This window comes from Hetaerina americana, unplaced genomic scaffold (assembly GCF_022747635.1).
Source record: "Hetaerina americana unplaced genomic scaffold, ioHetAmer1.1.p SCAF_2, whole genome shotgun sequence".
Classification (NCBI taxonomy): Eukaryota; Metazoa; Arthropoda; class Insecta; order Odonata; family Calopterygidae; genus Hetaerina; species Hetaerina americana.
The window spans coordinates 86,908,167-86,925,424 of NW_027286763.1; the positions used below are offsets into that span (position 1 = coordinate 86,908,167).

Consider the following 17,258-nt stretch of genomic DNA (forward strand, 5'->3'; position numbering starts at 1 on the left):
AACACTTTGCTGTATAATGACAAAGCATGGACGGCAAATTATTTCTCATTATTAATTGAATGATTATATGAGTGGCAATTATTTTAAGAATGGTATTACCTGTAGTATACTTCATTTTCATTTGATATTACAATTTATTGGGATAACGGAAAATATCAGAGAATTTTTGTAATTAAGATAGCAAAAGTAATAATTTTTAAGTATGACAGTGCATGAATCACATCTTATTTCTCTTCATTTAATAAATAACTATTTAAGCATCAGTTTTAAATTTGCACTATTATATGCACTGCATTTCATATTTATGGAAGATCATTCACATAAAATACTGTGAGATTACAATCACATGGGTTGGCTAGTTATTGATGTTCATGAGCAATAAATAAACGTGACTGAAGTCACCATGAAGAGATAAATCTGAGGTAAAGAGATTATAAAACAAAAACTAATTAATTCTCAATTATATTATAAAAAATGATATGGAGAAGTACTAATAAAATTCTTTGCTGTTTGTTCATGCCGCGACCAGAGTGAAAATCATTAGGAGACATGTTTCAGCAAGTGCATAAAAATAGCAAATTTTGCAAAAGTTTATCTCTAGTCTGATCAAAACTGTTCTTAATAATTAAAAATGTATTATGAATGTATCAACAGATAATCAAAATGCGTAGGTAAAATATTATACATCTGAATTCAAGAATGAATTAATATTTTTTGCATTCTAGCATACATTATGAAATCCTGCAAGCCTTGGGACAAATACATAATTCCTGTAAGTTATGAAATGTATAAGTACACTTAATACCAAAATAACTTTACTATGATAATCACTGATCTAAAAACTTCAGATATTGATCACCACACATTTTTTTAACACAGTAATGAAAGTTGGCATACCAAATTTTAAAAATAATATTGAATAGCCATTAATACTGAAGCATTCATTTACCTGAACATTTTATTTTGCCTTAATTATGACTAGAATAATTAATCAACATTAATGTTTCCCTAATGTCCTGCACACATTAGATTCTCATGCCATAAGAATAGGAAAAATTACAGCGTGGTTGTATGCCACAAACAGTGTTCCACACATTATAACTGCGATAACTCACCTCATTACACCAAACAGATGCAATAAGCTGTTCATGGTGAGCTGATGGAATATTTTCAGTCAGTGATTTTGTGGCCCGTGACAACACTACAACCATTGCATAGGTATCAATGGCAGCGGCAGCCAAACGGTTGAGAAGGAACTGTTCCTCTACGACACCCCTGCCATACTTGACTAAAACATTCTCCACTGCAACACCAAAAGCCTCTATGCTCTGCAATAAAAATAGCATATTTTCATTAACTATTTTAACAACATCAGTCAAAAAAGTAATGTAAATAATAACTTATGAATAATAATATATTTATTTGTCCAGTAGACAGTGTGCTGCATTGAAAACACATGACAGGTGTACAGGACACTCCATGCCAGGGGCATAGGAATTAAATCACATTCGAGTCCCAAAAAGAACTTATTATCATAAAGATTATCTGGCAAACAAGGCCTCTGTACAGGTAAGAAGTGCTTATGCTCATATTCTCATTAATAATTATAAAATACTTTGATTACAATTGCTTTATCTTTGCCATTTGATCATTCATTGCTATTTAAAGCCAGAAATTATGCTACTGGGCATACTCTTTACTCAACATAAATGTTCAAAACTAAGGTTTGGTTTTAAACAGTCTGACCTGTCATCTACCTCCAATATTACTCAGGAAGCCACATGACTGGTTGTGATTACAGTTATTTGGCCTGACCTTCAGATTGCATTCTACCAGAGTATCATCAGATTATTTTCCTTTCTCCAGGAGTTTAACTTGTGCATGGTATGTTTTTAATCAAGCCGCACTTTTCCTTCCAAGAAAGTCGTACTAAATCGGTTTTCAACAAAGAGTGAAATATGTAAGGCTAAATCTTCCAGTACTGATGGTGGTATTCTCTCAGGCCAAGGAGATTTGTTCCTTTTTACTGTAGCTTTTATTCTCTAGTTGTTGAATTGACTTTACATTTTCCTAATTGGTTCTTACTCATCCTAACTGTAAATACTTCACTTTATTCCTCTAATTTATGATGACTTAAGTGTAGTTCAGGCTTGGCTATGTGAGATATGAAGGGTAATGTTCAATTGTTCCATTGGCTTTATGGTTACCATATTAAAATTGATTTATTGTTTCTAGAGTAACCATGAATTAATAATATTACTAATTGACTACATTACCAATAATACTTAAAATATAGGTCATGAAAAGATTATATTGCGATTTTAATCTTGACTCACCATAATTAAGGACATTTTTAAGTGTTTGGAAAGTACACATTATTCATCAATGGTACAATTCAACACCAAATAATATTTAATTTATAAATGTCAGAAATTAGTTATAAAACTTGCACATTAACCTTATTTAATTATGAAAAATGCAAAATAGCTTTTTGGTTGCTCAGTAGTATTCAACAGAGATCACTCTTACTTCATACTAAGAAATGCTTGAACAATTTGTTGAACATATTTAAATCAAGGTCCATTCACAATGAGAAACTCTTAAATATGGGTGTTTCAACATACTTCTCAAATTACAAAAGCATGCATGATATTTCCCAAAAAGAAAACAAATTCTGTTAATTATAAGTTTTGCACAAATACTTTAGTATTCCTCCATATTAAAACGTTTTTTATCCATTTTTCCAACACCATCTATAAGAGTCTACATCAAACATCCTCAATAATAACCAATTTTTTTCAAAATCTAGCTACGAAAACTTCACATGGACAAAGTAATCGAAATCCCCTCTATATTTATAGATGCTCAGGTGAAATTTTGTGGTGAAATTTTGTGAGCAATTAAAGCTATTTAACAGGAAGGCAGAACCACCTTAAGTGTTTGCCTTACATCCAATTCCAAGGGAAACATGTCCTCCTGTACTTCTAATGCATACTACCTTGATCAAAAAGTTCCCGGAATAACCACCGTGTGGCGCTCCCATCGTTCCGATTTGAGTTCTGTTTTTTTTGTTAAATTGGTACATCTGTTGTTGATATTCCCTTTAAATCTTAGTGTCATAACTTGACATTTGCAAAAGTTACGGTCGGTTTTCGGTATGTCCATCAGTGCTTCCTGCGATTTTTCCATTACTTCCTCTCGGCTGCTAAAACGCGTTCCCCGTAATGGTTTTTTAACTCGATTGAACAGAAAGAAGTCACAGGGAGCCAAATCAGGTGAATTCGGTGGCTGTTGGATGGTATTTGTTGCATTTTTCGTCAAAAAATTACGAATAATGATAGCACTGTGCAACGGTGCGTTATCATATCAAAATCCACGAGTTTTCTGCCCACATTTCTGGTCTCTTTTGGCGAATTGCTTCACGCAAACGTCTCATAACGCCCAAATAATACTCTTTGTTTACTGTCTGGCCTTCTGGCAAAAATTCATGATGCACTACACCGTTGTAATCCATGAAAACCGTCAGCATTGCCTTCTTTTTTGACTGAAAACGACGTGGTTTTTTTGGTCTCGGCTCATTTGGTGAAAGCCATTCACTTGCCTGATGTCTGGATTGCGTGTCGTACTCATAAACCCACGTCTCGTCTCCAGTAATGATCCTTTTGATGAATGTGGGATCGGATTCAGCCTCGCAAATCATGTCTTTTGCGACGTCAACACGGTCTCTTTTTTGCATGAAATTGAGGTCTTTTGGCACCAACTTTGCTGCTACACGACGGAAACCCAAATCATTAACCACAATGTCTTGGGCGGATCCATAGGCAATGTTCAAGTCCTCCGCTATTTCTCTGATGGTTAATTTGCGGTTATTGACCAACATTTCTTTTACTTTATCAATTTTTTCACCGACTTTCGATGTCGATGGTCTGCCACTGCGTTCATCATCTTCGATTGACTCACGACCACTTCTGAACCGCTCGTGCCACTGGTAAACGACCGTTTTTTTTAGAGAATCGTTGCCGAAACACTTTTCCAACATTTCCAACGTCCGTGCGCCACTAAATCCGTTTTTTACGCAAAATTTAATACAAGTTCGTTGTTGCAAATTTAAATCCATTTCTGCAATTGTAAAAAATCGCCAACACACACAGAGATAGATGTACTCTTGGCTACGTAACTTTTGCAAATGTCAAGTTATGACACTAAGATTTAAAGGGAATATCAACAACAGATGTACCAATTTAACAAAAAAAACAGAACTCAAATCGGAACGATGGGAGCGCCACACGGTGGTTATTCCGGGAACTTTTTGTTCAAGGTAGTATGGTCGAAACATCTTTGGGATGCTGAAGTAATCTGTTGAATATTTTACTCAGACATTATCATATAGCAAAGAGGAATAATGTTTTGGTTCATGAATTGGTCAGAGTATCTTTCTCTCGGTTTCTGACTTCAGTGCTTCATTATTAGATGCAGTTTTATTCCAGAAAAAATGCATCCTTCTATCCTATCAAGACCTCTTATTTGCCAGTACCAGGGATTTTTTTTAGTGCCATTTTGAGTTTTCGAGAAAAAGAACTTATAAATTCCAAGGCACAGTATTACTGAAAAACATTACACTTACATGAATTTTCAACATGTTCCTTAAGGTTAGTAGCTTGAAATCTTGAGAATATATCTTTTAAACTCCTACCTTCAACAAGAGTAACCTCAAACTCCTTGAGGTTGTATTATCAAATAGTTCACCTTTTGATTTTACATAATGTCCATTGTTGTTTTAAGTTTGACAGAAATGGATCGGTGCAAACAGACTCCAATCATTTCGATAATAGCCTGTTTGGGTTTGCATTACAGTTTCATCAGGGTCAACATAAAAGATACACCAAGTATTCATACAAAATAATGCAATTACCTGGTCTATTTTTTTAACTCCAGCATTCATGGAGTGGTTGGAGGCCATATAGCATGATTATAGGTTCCAATATTCTCCATAAATGTAGCAGATATCACCCGAATTAAGGGGAGTTTTATAATCTGATGATGATTACACTCATGCTGAGTTTAAAAGAAATACCATGTAAATCAGAATGGGTTTCTAGTTTGGTTAATACTCCTCAAGTGGGAAGTATATGTACCAGATATCATTTTTTCCTCTATAATTCTACACATCACACTTTTTGATGTTTCATTATGGCAACAAAATTCATTTCTTTGCTATCACCCAACCAGTTACCAACAAGCACTAGTGCTCTCGACCAAAAAATAATTTTGTGTTTACCACCCTTCTATTGGTATGTTTTTCACTGCAATGTAGCCAATGAATATGCCACAGTGAAGTGAAGAGTGTTGTGCCACATACCAATAAAAGATTGGGATATACTCCGAGTTATTTTTAGCAATGGATATCCATAATTTCCACAAAGTTACACCTGATCCCATTAAGTCAATAAGTTCTGGTGTAGTTAAAGCAAATTACTTATGCATTTGATCTACCAATTACAAAGACACCTTCACAGAAATTTATAAAGTTACATGTTTGAATCCGAAATCAAAAGCATCTTCTGTCCAGGTGTTGAGGTTCACCAGCAGAAATAGCATCATCTAATCGCATACAAAAATTAAGTACATACCTTAGCAGCAAGGGCTGCAGATGAGGACAGGCTAGGATGGACGAATTCAGCAAGAGAGGGAGGACTGGCAAGGCCAACTGACCTCAAACCACGTTTGGTGGCCTCCTCTAAAATGAGACCTAAATTGGCAGTGGGGTTCTTGAAAGCCTTCTGTAGCTCTCGCAGGTGGCCTCCAGCAAACTGGATACCTATCAAATGAGTCATACTGTCAGTCACCAATAACATAGAGAGTGCAAATGCAAGTGAAGATGAAAAATGGAGTGACAAAAATATCAACCCATTTTCTTCTTATATAAAACATTAATAATTAGGAAGTGATTTCTATGTGCCACATTAACTCATTTATCACATGGAGCCTTATTTTACTTGAAATCAAAGTAACAATAGGTGTGATTTTCACATGAGCTGGTTCCTTAAGTACCTATATCTCAGCCATTCTTAGGTACCCAGGAATGTGACTTGGTCATCTGACCTCTCCTCTTCTGTCTCCAGATAAAGGATGCAACAGAGCTAGGGTCATGTGTAGGAAATATCCACAATAGTTCTCCTTCAAATTAATCATGAATTAATTTTCGTAATCAGCCCATTTTTCAGAGTAATGTGTCATGTTTTTATACATTCTCACTCAAATGTTTCACTCCAGTGAAACAGTATCCTAACTGCTGCCATTACATGAGTCGTAAAAGGTGTGAGAGTTTGAGGTATTGACAATGTTTTTATGGTTCACTGCAACATGACTATTTCCTATAGCAAACAGGGATAAAGTGTTTGTCTTTCATGCTAAATCTTGTTCCACCATGGAGAGTTATAGCCTCAGTAATGAAGGTTTAAGGTTATAAAAATTTGATATCTACTTGTGCATCCTTTGGTATTAGTATATTTAATTTCAAAATTGCAATTTAAACACGGAATAATCTTTAAATTAATATGTATGAGGGATGATTTTACTACTTTTAAGCCATTTATATGATACGATTTAATTAAAGAAGACAATTTTATAATTAAGACAATTTTATAATTAAGATAATTTTGTAGAAAAAATCCATGTTAGCTACCACATGTTCAAGTAAATGTATTTAAATAATTTTAAAATATATGATTTAAGTCAACCTTGGGTCTTATAAGCTTTTCTTTTGATTTCTCCTAAACTGGATAGGCAAGGCATCCATGAGGTATAAACTGCCAAAGGTACCTCAATACTCAAACTACCTTCATGCCGAGAGAAAATCAGGGTAATTGACTCTTCAAAAACTTACCCATCCAATTTTCATTGGCATGATTGGAAGAAAAAATTATGACAACTGACGGATCTATAATTGTGCAAGTGGCTTAATTTAAATACAAGTTGATTCTTTAAGTTTTGTACTTTATACTATTGTGTTATATCTCCTCTAGATACATATTTCCAATTATTTTCATGCAGCACTGAAGCCATCAGAACAATTATTTTCACCGGAAAACATTTATTGAGGCAGTGTCAATTAAGTGTCTTTTTAATTAATAGTTTACCTGTAAGGGCAACAAAAAGCCTCAGAATGTCATTGGTCCCTTCAAAAATTCTGAAGATCCTCAGATCCCTCATTACCCTCTCCAAACCAGTGGCGCGCATGTAGCCCATGCCTCCCATGATCTGGATTGCTTCGTCCGTCACATGCCATGCAGATTCAGAGGCAAAAACCTATAAAATATTTATCACCAGCATTAGATTTCACTTTAAATGAATTAGACAACTTCACACAGTATTTTTATATCCTGACAAGAAAATACATGAAAGTATTTTTCTGTCAATTCTGTTGAGTAAAATACATCCTTTGTGTGAAAACATGCGAATATCAAATTATTAATACATTAAAGCTACTTGTGACTTTTAACTATGACAAAATTTAAATGCCAAATCCACAGCAATACTTGTGTGAATGCATTTTTATGGACTGCAAGCAGCAATGGAAAATAAAGGTAATGGGAAATTATACATATGCTACATCAATTCTCCGGAGATAAAAATTGAAACTCACATTAACTTTAACAGAAAAAGGCAATAACCACAAAGCTATTATATGATTCTCATATAGTGAGTAACTCACTTTGCTAATGGCTGCTTCAAGGTGAAAATCTGTTGATCCATTGTCCATGTTGGAGCTGATCATGTATGCCATGGATTCTGTCACATAATGAAGCATTGACATTCGAGCTAATTTCTCTTGAATGGTACCATACGTGTCAATCTTTCTCCCAAACTGTGTCCTCTGGGTGGCAAATTCTACTGCTTTGGCTGTGACTGCTCGCATTGTTCCACTAAGGGCAGCAGCCATTCCAAACCTACCATTGTTCAAGATGTTCATGGCCACCTAAAATAAACATTTCAATACCATTACGTCAAAAATACCGCCAGAGTAACTAAACAGTGCGATATTTGGCACCCTTAAGTTGAATTCTTCTTAGTGTCCACAAAAGAAAAAAATCAGTTGAAAAAAAAAGCTTTTTTTTTTTTTTTTAGCCTTTGCGGCAGTCTAGGATAGAATACTTTTTAATGGCAAAAATGAGATTTAACTCTGGTTCTACATAACGAGCAACCATTCTTTTAATTATTTAATATTTAACATGGTACAAAATGTGCCAAATCAATTAAGCAAAGGTGCACTTATACAAATTTTAAGTAGTGTCATCCAGTTCATCAAACTTTTTGGAGAAATTACTGCAAGATTAAATAAAATGTTGCAGCACCATCTTAACCAAATATGGCACACGGAGACAAAAAGGAAATTGCAATTAAAACTCATACATTACAAGTCAACGCAATCAACACCAGAACATTAAATATTTATGGTGGGCAAAATGTTATAATTACATTTTTCACTACATTGATAAGAAATCATAATTATTGTGCTGACATTTCACAAGGGTGACATTTAAGACATTAAGTGGCAGTAATGAATGCACTGCCAAAAATTGAAAGCCAGCAGAACCTCTGGCCAAAATTGTGATAGCCATGCTGACACATTGCCAACACAATTAAAGATCCCTTAAATACAACCTCAAGGCTTAACTCCCTTAACCTAATACTTTAGCATATTACAGAAGTGTTACTGCAATATTTGTTCATCACATTTTACACACAGATCTACGGCATCTACCCTTGGATCGATGCTGAATTTTGTAAAATCATTTCAAATCACTCAATAAGTAAAACATTTTCTGGCATCACTTGGTGGAAATTCTTCATATTGGAATTTAATTTGAAACACTTCGCTTTTCCACATAAAAATTTGGAAAAGCGAAGCTTTTTCCACATTTCTATGTGGAAAAGCGAAGTGTTTCAAATTTAATTTCAATACTCAATAAGTATTTTTTTAAATAAGTATTATTAGTAGTAAGTGCACAAAAAAACCAATATTCATAATAAGTAGCATACATATACACTGACCTTAAAGCCTTGACCAACTCCACCCAAGACATTTTCTGCTGGAATTTTAACATTGTCATAATACACTTCAGTGGTGTTGGAGCATTTGATTCCCATCTTCTTCTCAGGTGGCCCCGAGGTCACACCTCCAAAGGAACGCTGAACAATAAATGCAGTCACCTTGTCCTTCTCAACACCTATAAAGTAATCAAACGATTAGCTAATTATATCTGAAGTGTGCGTATGATGATGCATGAAATATTCAAGCAGTTATAACATGTTCTTGGGATGCATGAATGTTTATCCACTATCAATTTTAATGGAAAATTAATGAATTTATATGGTAGTGCATAGATCTTACACAATTTCACCAATTGCTCTCAAACAACTCAGAGATGACATCTTGACTAGCACTTACCATAAAAGAAAGCATGAAAGTGACTAAAACTGAACTAAGCATTAAACTTCATGAGGTTTCAAATGGATTCATATGAGTTAAATTTACCGTGACATCTAATTTACAAAAACTGACCTGGACTGTAAAATCTCTTCCGGTGAGAGCAAAGAAATTGACAAAAAAATATGGCCTTTATAGGAATTGAAACAAGACATGTATATTATACCTAAACATAAAGTAAATCCATCCTACCTGTCTTGTCATCTTTGACAGGCGTTTGAGCAAAAACAGTCATCACTTCAGCCAAGCCTCCATTACTGATCCAAATTTTACTTCCATTTAGAATATAATGAGATCCATCAGCTGATGGCACTGCTCTTGACCTGAAAGCGAAAAAGAAATATTTAGTCAACCTATTTCACGAAATCCATGCCTGCACACTTTGCTGAACCACAAATTTGCACAGGACCTAACCATGTTAATACCAGAAATTTCATGATGACCAAGAAAAAATATCTATGACATACTATTGTACCAGGATAAGTAGTTAAAATATGTGCCAACGTCCAAAAGCAAACTAGAGATTTAGATAGCATACAATACCACAATCAACCAAAATGTGGCTTTGTTGGTGAGGATAGTGCTTACTTAGCACCAAGCCCTTTGTAGCATGTAAAAAATAATAATTTCAAATTTGAGAGAGCTGATTTCTTTCCCAGTGCTGCATATGATTCCCATGAAGCTCTAGTACCAGAACATTACAACGGTTTGGTTAGTTAGGAATGTCCAATGGTATTACCTAAATTTGAACCATAAACCTTTCAGTCTGTAGCAGCATGATCACTTACAGCCACTGATACCCAACATGTCATATTTGAAAGCATATTAGGATGGAATCATGAATTATAAGCTTTATTTAAAACCTTAAAAATTGAAGCTTTTATCAAATGCCAAAACAGATAATATAAACTGCCATTTGGCCTTCATTTACAGAAGGGTGATATGAGTTAAAACATTTGTACTTTTCCTCAGAGTTTTATTATCTTTCAGCTATTGTTTCAATGTTTGAGTGGCATTTGCAATGTAATCTGTGAATAAAAAGATCAAGGTAAGCCATAATATAGCTCAAAAAAAGGGGGAGGAGATATATAAGGAAAATGGGAATATTGTGGGAGGGTCAAATATAATAAGAGCAGGGAATAGGAGTTTCCATATGGAAAGAGGGATATGGAATCAAAAACTAAGTACCTATGCCTACAAATCCCAGGATATAATTAATCCATTGTTATTTTTTTCTTTAAATGCTACCAGCTAGGAGCTGGAAAATAAATACAGGCACGTGCATTCACCACAATCAGAGCAATGCCATTTAACTTACTTGATCGAGCCTGCATCACTTCCTGATGAAGGCTCTGTTAAGCAGAAAGCAGCAAAGTGCTCTCCTGATGCCACTTTTGGAAGGTATTTCTTCTTCTGCTCATCAGTTCCAAACAGCAATATACCCTACATTTTTTAAATCCACAGTAAAATATGGAAGACAGAAAACAATAGATTAGTTGTGGTGAGCAAATACTGTGGCAAGGTACTAATTTATGAAAGAACAATTAATCAAAGTTACATTACTTCTTTCAAAAGTGAACAAGAAGGAAATAAAAATTATAATATGTATGAATGCATGATTTGGCTATTGGGCTTAAACAAGGCAATTTTGGAGAATGCAGATTCCTTCACATGAGGAGGCAATAAGAGAAATAGAAGAAAAAGCACCATAATAAATGATACTGAGAAGATGAAAATAATGATTGGACAGACCATATGAGCAAAAATAGCCCATCATTTATAATGAAAGGGAAAGCTTTCCCTTTTTATATCACAGGAACAGGAAGGGGAAAATGCAATTAACTGTAGAAAAAGACATATGTGATTAGGGAATGCCATAAGGCATCCAAAAAGAGGATACTATAGGAGCTTCTCAAACAAGATCTTGGAGATAAAAAAACAACAATTATCAACATGAGGGTTGCTTTGATGGGTAAGGGTAGAGGTCACCTACATTAAGCCCAAAGGTGCGTGAAATTCATACAGTAGTGTTTGGGCCAGTTTCTTTCCCTGTGAAGCCTATGGCTTCTCACGAAGATCTGGTACCCAAAAAAATCACACAGCTAGGGTGAAGCTGAGGGTGCCCAGAGGCATCAAATCCCAGGAATCGAGCCCGGGTCCTCCAGTAAGTACTCCAGCTCTCTACCCATAGGACTATCAAGTCTTTACTTTTGGAGATAGCAGATGAAAATCAATGGGCAAGGTGAGAATTGAAATCTATAGGAGAGAGGAAGGAGCTGCAGAAAACACTACAGAAACGATCCACTCGGCGATTTTAAAGACGGAAAAATTTGAGACTGTACCAACTAAAGGAAATTCATGGGGCACATGCAGAAAATGAAGAATCACCTAGAAACTTGCACTGTCAAAAGCATACATAATTAAAATAGTTTAGGGATGAATGAAGTGCTATAGTCACTAATCTTAGAATTGACATGAATAGGCTAATGAAAGTATGATAAGGGAATAGGAGAAAAGACCAAGTAGTTACATATTTTTATATTCAACAAAAATCATTATTTTTTAACAAATTAAGGCATCTTTCACAAACAACCAAATATTTATGTCACTTTCTAAACCTCCAAATCTCTCCTCCCTCCACCAAAAGATGCCTAAATAGTTTGCAATTTCTTCTCCTTCTTCTTCTCATTCTTGATTTAGACTTTTCTTTAATTATCAAATAATGGAAAATATACGCATATGTATGTAGGATAGAAATGATTGCCTAATGACAACCATTTCAATGTGGTCTAATAAATATTTTAATGCCTTCTTTAAAACTTGATAAAATTTACTTATTCATTGTTGAGTCTTAAATTATTTATTTGCGCAACGCATTTTGCATTTCCACATAAAACCAACGAATCAACCTTTTAAGAACTTGGAGAATATTCAAAATTTACAAATTAATATTAGTACATAATAACTATTGCATTCATGTTACTGGCAAGATTCATTCAACCAAGTTCCTTAAAATTCTCTACTTTCCCAAATCAAAACAGTCTTGCTCACAATTCGCATTCACATAGTTATTAAGCTATTCATTAATACCATCCAGACCATCAGGACATGAAAACTAGATTAATTAAGCCTTGGCTGAACGGCCCTGAAAATTACCATACAAAGTCATGTGCATTGGTATATGTAAATACAAAAATGAATGGCAAATTGAATGAAAAAAATTATTTGAATTGTCCCACATAAAAGCATCCGATTTTGTACAAACCATCTCAGAAGTTAGCTTGGAAAGAGGATGACTTAGTGCCGTGACAAGGCAACACACTGTTCCTGCCAAGTCAAATGCTTTATTGTTTGGTTTGTTTACACATGAGTAATATTAATGGTAGTGATACTGCCTCTTTTGAGACTAGTTACCTTTTCTTTGTAAGTTTGATTGCAGAAATTTCTTTAAAATCTTCATTTATATACCATGAAATGTTCAAACAAAATCTTTGTCTCTTGCCCTGCACTATTAGGAAATGTCAAATCCCTTCTCTGCTTATTCAGTAAAATAATCTATGAATCACTCCTAGGTACCATAGAAAACAAAGGAACTTTTATGTTAAATATAAAAAGTGATGATAAATAAGTTGAAATGTACATTAGGTACTTCTTACTACAGATGAATACATGAATTACACTTTTAAAAGAACAGAGGCACCAGATTCTTCCACACATTTTCATAAATTAATTAAACAGAATTTTATGAACATGGCATAGAATTTTCCAAAAAATACTGTATTACAACAATATAAAGAAGTATTAAGGAAGGCAGAATTTTATTGGAACTTGAAGCCAACATGCATGAATCTGAAGTAATAACTGAATCAAAAATAATCACTGAACAGTACCTATATTTCATTATCTTTTCTAATTGAAGGAAGCTGATAAATCTAAAAGGATAAAATTCATTGGAGAACTAACCTTGAAGCCAATGGACTGATGAGCACCAAGAGTAATACCAACTCCCAAGTCATTAGCACCCACCACCTCCACAAGCCTAGCGTACTGAGTGTTGCACAGACCCACACCTCCAAGTTCTGTGGGAACTTGCATCCCAAAGGCTCCCATCTCCTTTAAGCCTTGAAGGGTCACTTCATCCACCACCTCATTGGCATCATTTTTGGCCGGATCATTGCCCTCCTGTAGAATAAATATTAATACATTCATACTTATTTTCCAAAATAAAAATAACATTCTATACTAGTTGATACTTGCAACAGAGACATATAGTATAATGAATTTAACAATTCCTGAATAGATTCTGTAACATTATTTACCCTTGGTGAAACTAAAATAAAAGAAGAATACCAAGGCTAAATCAATGACAGTCATTTCCTTTAGCACAAAATTACAATTTAAAGTGAGAAATAGTGATAATGAACATTGGAGCAAAGACTACTATATATGCAATACCTTAATTATATCAAGCTCAACAGAAATTTGGCTTCAAACATTTTAAAATAAGCAAACAAAATCAGTGAGACTCAGGGATTTAGGAATGCAGGGTTTCATTTGCGGAGGGTTTACATTGGAGGCGTGATCATACATGGACACCTAATCTGACAGTTGTCCCAAGAGAGTGTTATGTTATCCACTGGCAATTTAGTCTTGAAACAAGGATGAGCTTGATGGCAAGATGTGTGAAATCTGACAAAATGGACCTTTTCACTTGAAGTGCATAGAACCAACAGTTCCATAATAGATTCCCCAGAATTGCCATTAGAGGGTGTCTAAATCATGTCTCAAGTCAATGCCTAATTAAAACTGAAAAGAGGGTAGAAGTGTAAAAATGGTGATGTGATGTAGTGAACTTGAAAATATTTTACCATAGATGTAAAATTTAAACCCCTAACTTCCTCACAAACATTTCCTGTCATTGGTTTACCTGTATATGTATTAACAGGAGCAAAGGATACTTTCTGTAAAATTGTAAAAATTTAAACTAAGTCCTTTGGATCTTAAAAGACAAGCATTTCTATCCTGAAGTGTGAAACTGATTTTAAAATTATTTGTTCTTTTATGCATAATTAAAGGTTAACTTTGATAACAACAACAGAAAAATTTAACCCCATTCATTTTTCATGATGATTCAACCAATACTTGGAAAACTAAATTAAAATCCATTTTTCACTATTTCTACTAGTAAATTTCCTCCAATGCAGCTCCTAATTAATTCAAAGCATTAAATGTTAAGGAAAACAATGAAATATAATTTTTTTTGCTAGCTGTGATTTTCAATCCTCATGAACCTACATAAAAGGAGGAACAGATATAAATGGATTCAGATAAAGGCCAAGAATGAAATATGAATATTATTACATGATGCAGTACTTGCATTATCAAAATTTATGATTTCCAGCAATTTAAAACATTTTTACCACATCCCATAAAATTTCCTATCACTCCTGAACAGGGATGGGATCAAGTCCTCAACAAGCATACTCTTAATGCACATAGAAATGTGATTCAGACTAATTTATGAAAATATATGAATAGACAAGCACATCAAAAAGAGATGAATGGAAAACAGCAAGAAACATCCACCATCATTTCTAAAATTCCACAGGTTAAATGAAAGAGTAGGAATATCATGCATTCAGCACAGGTCTCCTGTTATATAACCAGTGGATTGATCAATAAGCTTCAATGATCCTAATCTGCCAATCCAATTTCCATATGTAAATAGCAAAAATGGAGTCGAATATATAGTTTCCATCCACAGATTATGGGAAAGGTAACCTAATGATTGGTTACCTTTCCTATAATGATAGGCTAACCGTGTAGGTATATCCCCTATTTACGTATGCAACCCATGACACTTACACGAGTTGTACAACTAAATGCCAGGATACATGTTTAATTCATTGCGGTTCGTTGATTTTGCCAAGCCATTAAAGAGTGCATACATTGTTCTGAGCCTATTAGCGACAAACTTCCGCCGGAGTGCACAGCCCTCTTATGGCTGCTTATGCTAGCCAATATTCAATATTCGAGAGACTGCTATTCCAGAAGAATCGTTAATGTGAGCGTAGAGCAAGCAGATTACGACTACTGTTGAGGCTTTGAACATTTTTCCGGAGTAGTATTGAAATTTGTCAGTTTAATGGAAATTGGATGCACCGGGTTCCAACTAATTACAAATTTAAATTTGCCATAATAACGCCCAAGTAGTTTCGACATTTAGGAGGCAACATTGGAATAACTATGATTTGATTAATAAAAAGGAAATTTGAAAGCAATGCATTATCATTTCCAAAATACGTAATTTTAAAAGATGATGAATTTAAGAGCATTATGGACGAGTCCATTTACCACGATATAGATTCAGAGGGATTATTCTGACACAGTATCAGCGACACGAATAGAATTTGGATTGTGAATGTGTATCGAATGATATTTGCGACTGCCATGTGCCCATTTTCGAAGCTAAATTCAACAGTTAGGCACCTTGGCACGGCTAAATTAAAATGGCTAAAACAAACAACGATACGGATTATGCAGAGTGTCTAATCTAAAACCTCGAATTGAAGCGACTTCCATGCCTACCTAACATCATCACTGCATAATTTCTTCGCATTTTACTTGATCGAACGCGTAGAAATGACAAGACTGCGTCGTCTTTCTGTTCTGCCAAGCTTAGTCATTTTTATTGGTCCGAATAAATCGTGTATTTAACACTATCCGCAAAGTAAAATGTTTTATCTTAGAGGCTGGCATATCAAGAAAATCCTTAACATGCAAAAAGTTTAGGTAATATACTGCATCACTGTATAGTTCAATGGCTGACTTTGATGATTGATCGTTGTATCTAACAGGATTCAAAAGTTTAACATTTTGCATTGCGACACTGAATACCGTAGTTAGCTACTCTATCGATTCAATCCACCGTTTTCCAAAATATTTAACCAGAGTATATACGTTTTCTCATTTCAGAGGAAATTCAAATGTTTTCGGGCAAAGCAAATTGGTAAATATTATCATGAAACGGTGATATTTTAACTTTTGTGACCAAAAGTAATTCAAAACCGATTCAAACCAAAGGCATAACAACGATTTATTGGTCAGTGGACAAAAACTTAATAAAGTGAACAAAAAGATAATTTTTTCCAATTTCCAATCAAAATCAATTACGAGACGCATTTCGTCGATGAAATAAAACGTCGCTCACAATATCACATTAACGGCAACAAAAATATGCAAATAAAACACCTATTTCAAATGCGATTTCCGAGTAAAATGAGGATGCCGGAAATCAGTCAAGGCCCGTCCAAAGGTCATCGTCGCTCTTACATTCGTGACCTTTATATCAGAGTCCACACGCAGAGCACGTTTCTCTAAACAGAGGAAGACAGCAATTGAACTAACTTCAACCTAAAAAATATTCCGAAAAGATAGGAAAGGTAAATATCTCTGTCAACACACTTAACATTCGACCAAAGTGTTCAATTTTACTTCAACAATCTCCATTATGTTTCATTCATCCCACATACTACCGCCACACTCAGCCAATGTTGTGCGGATTTAAAGAGCAGGCCGCCCACAGGGAATTATTCCCATACCTGGGAAATAAAAGGTAAGGACATGATTAAGAGAATCCTTTTTGGCAATCCTACTGTGCACAGTAATATCTTTCAGCACGAGGGAGACTGAACTCTTCCCAAATACCTACGATATTCCACAGCTGAAACACCAAGCGGTGGGATTTTCCGGCTACTTAAATTTCCTT

The 17,258-nt window shown here is 34.7% G+C and overlaps 1 protein-coding gene across 1 annotated transcript in view; it reads right to left on the reverse strand.

Moving 5' to 3' along the window:
* Positions 1–17,258, reverse strand: part of Acadvl (Acyl-CoA dehydrogenase very long chain) — a 39,820-nt gene that overhangs the window by 1,590 nt on the left and 20,972 nt on the right. Inside the window, exons 3-10 of the mRNA XM_071585740.1 lie at positions 13,454–13,672; positions 10,809–10,933; positions 9,683–9,813; positions 9,055–9,230; positions 7,715–7,978; positions 7,140–7,308; positions 5,631–5,818; positions 1,116–1,328 (exon numbers count right to left, since the gene is read on the reverse strand). Coding sequence (XP_071441841.1) covers positions 1,116–1,328; positions 5,631–5,818; positions 7,140–7,308; positions 7,715–7,978; positions 9,055–9,230; positions 9,683–9,813; positions 10,809–10,933; positions 13,454–13,672 — 1,485 coding nt within the window. The remainder of the gene's footprint in view (positions 1–1,115; positions 1,329–5,630; positions 5,819–7,139; positions 7,309–7,714; positions 7,979–9,054; positions 9,231–9,682; positions 9,814–10,808; positions 10,934–13,453; positions 13,673–17,258) is intronic.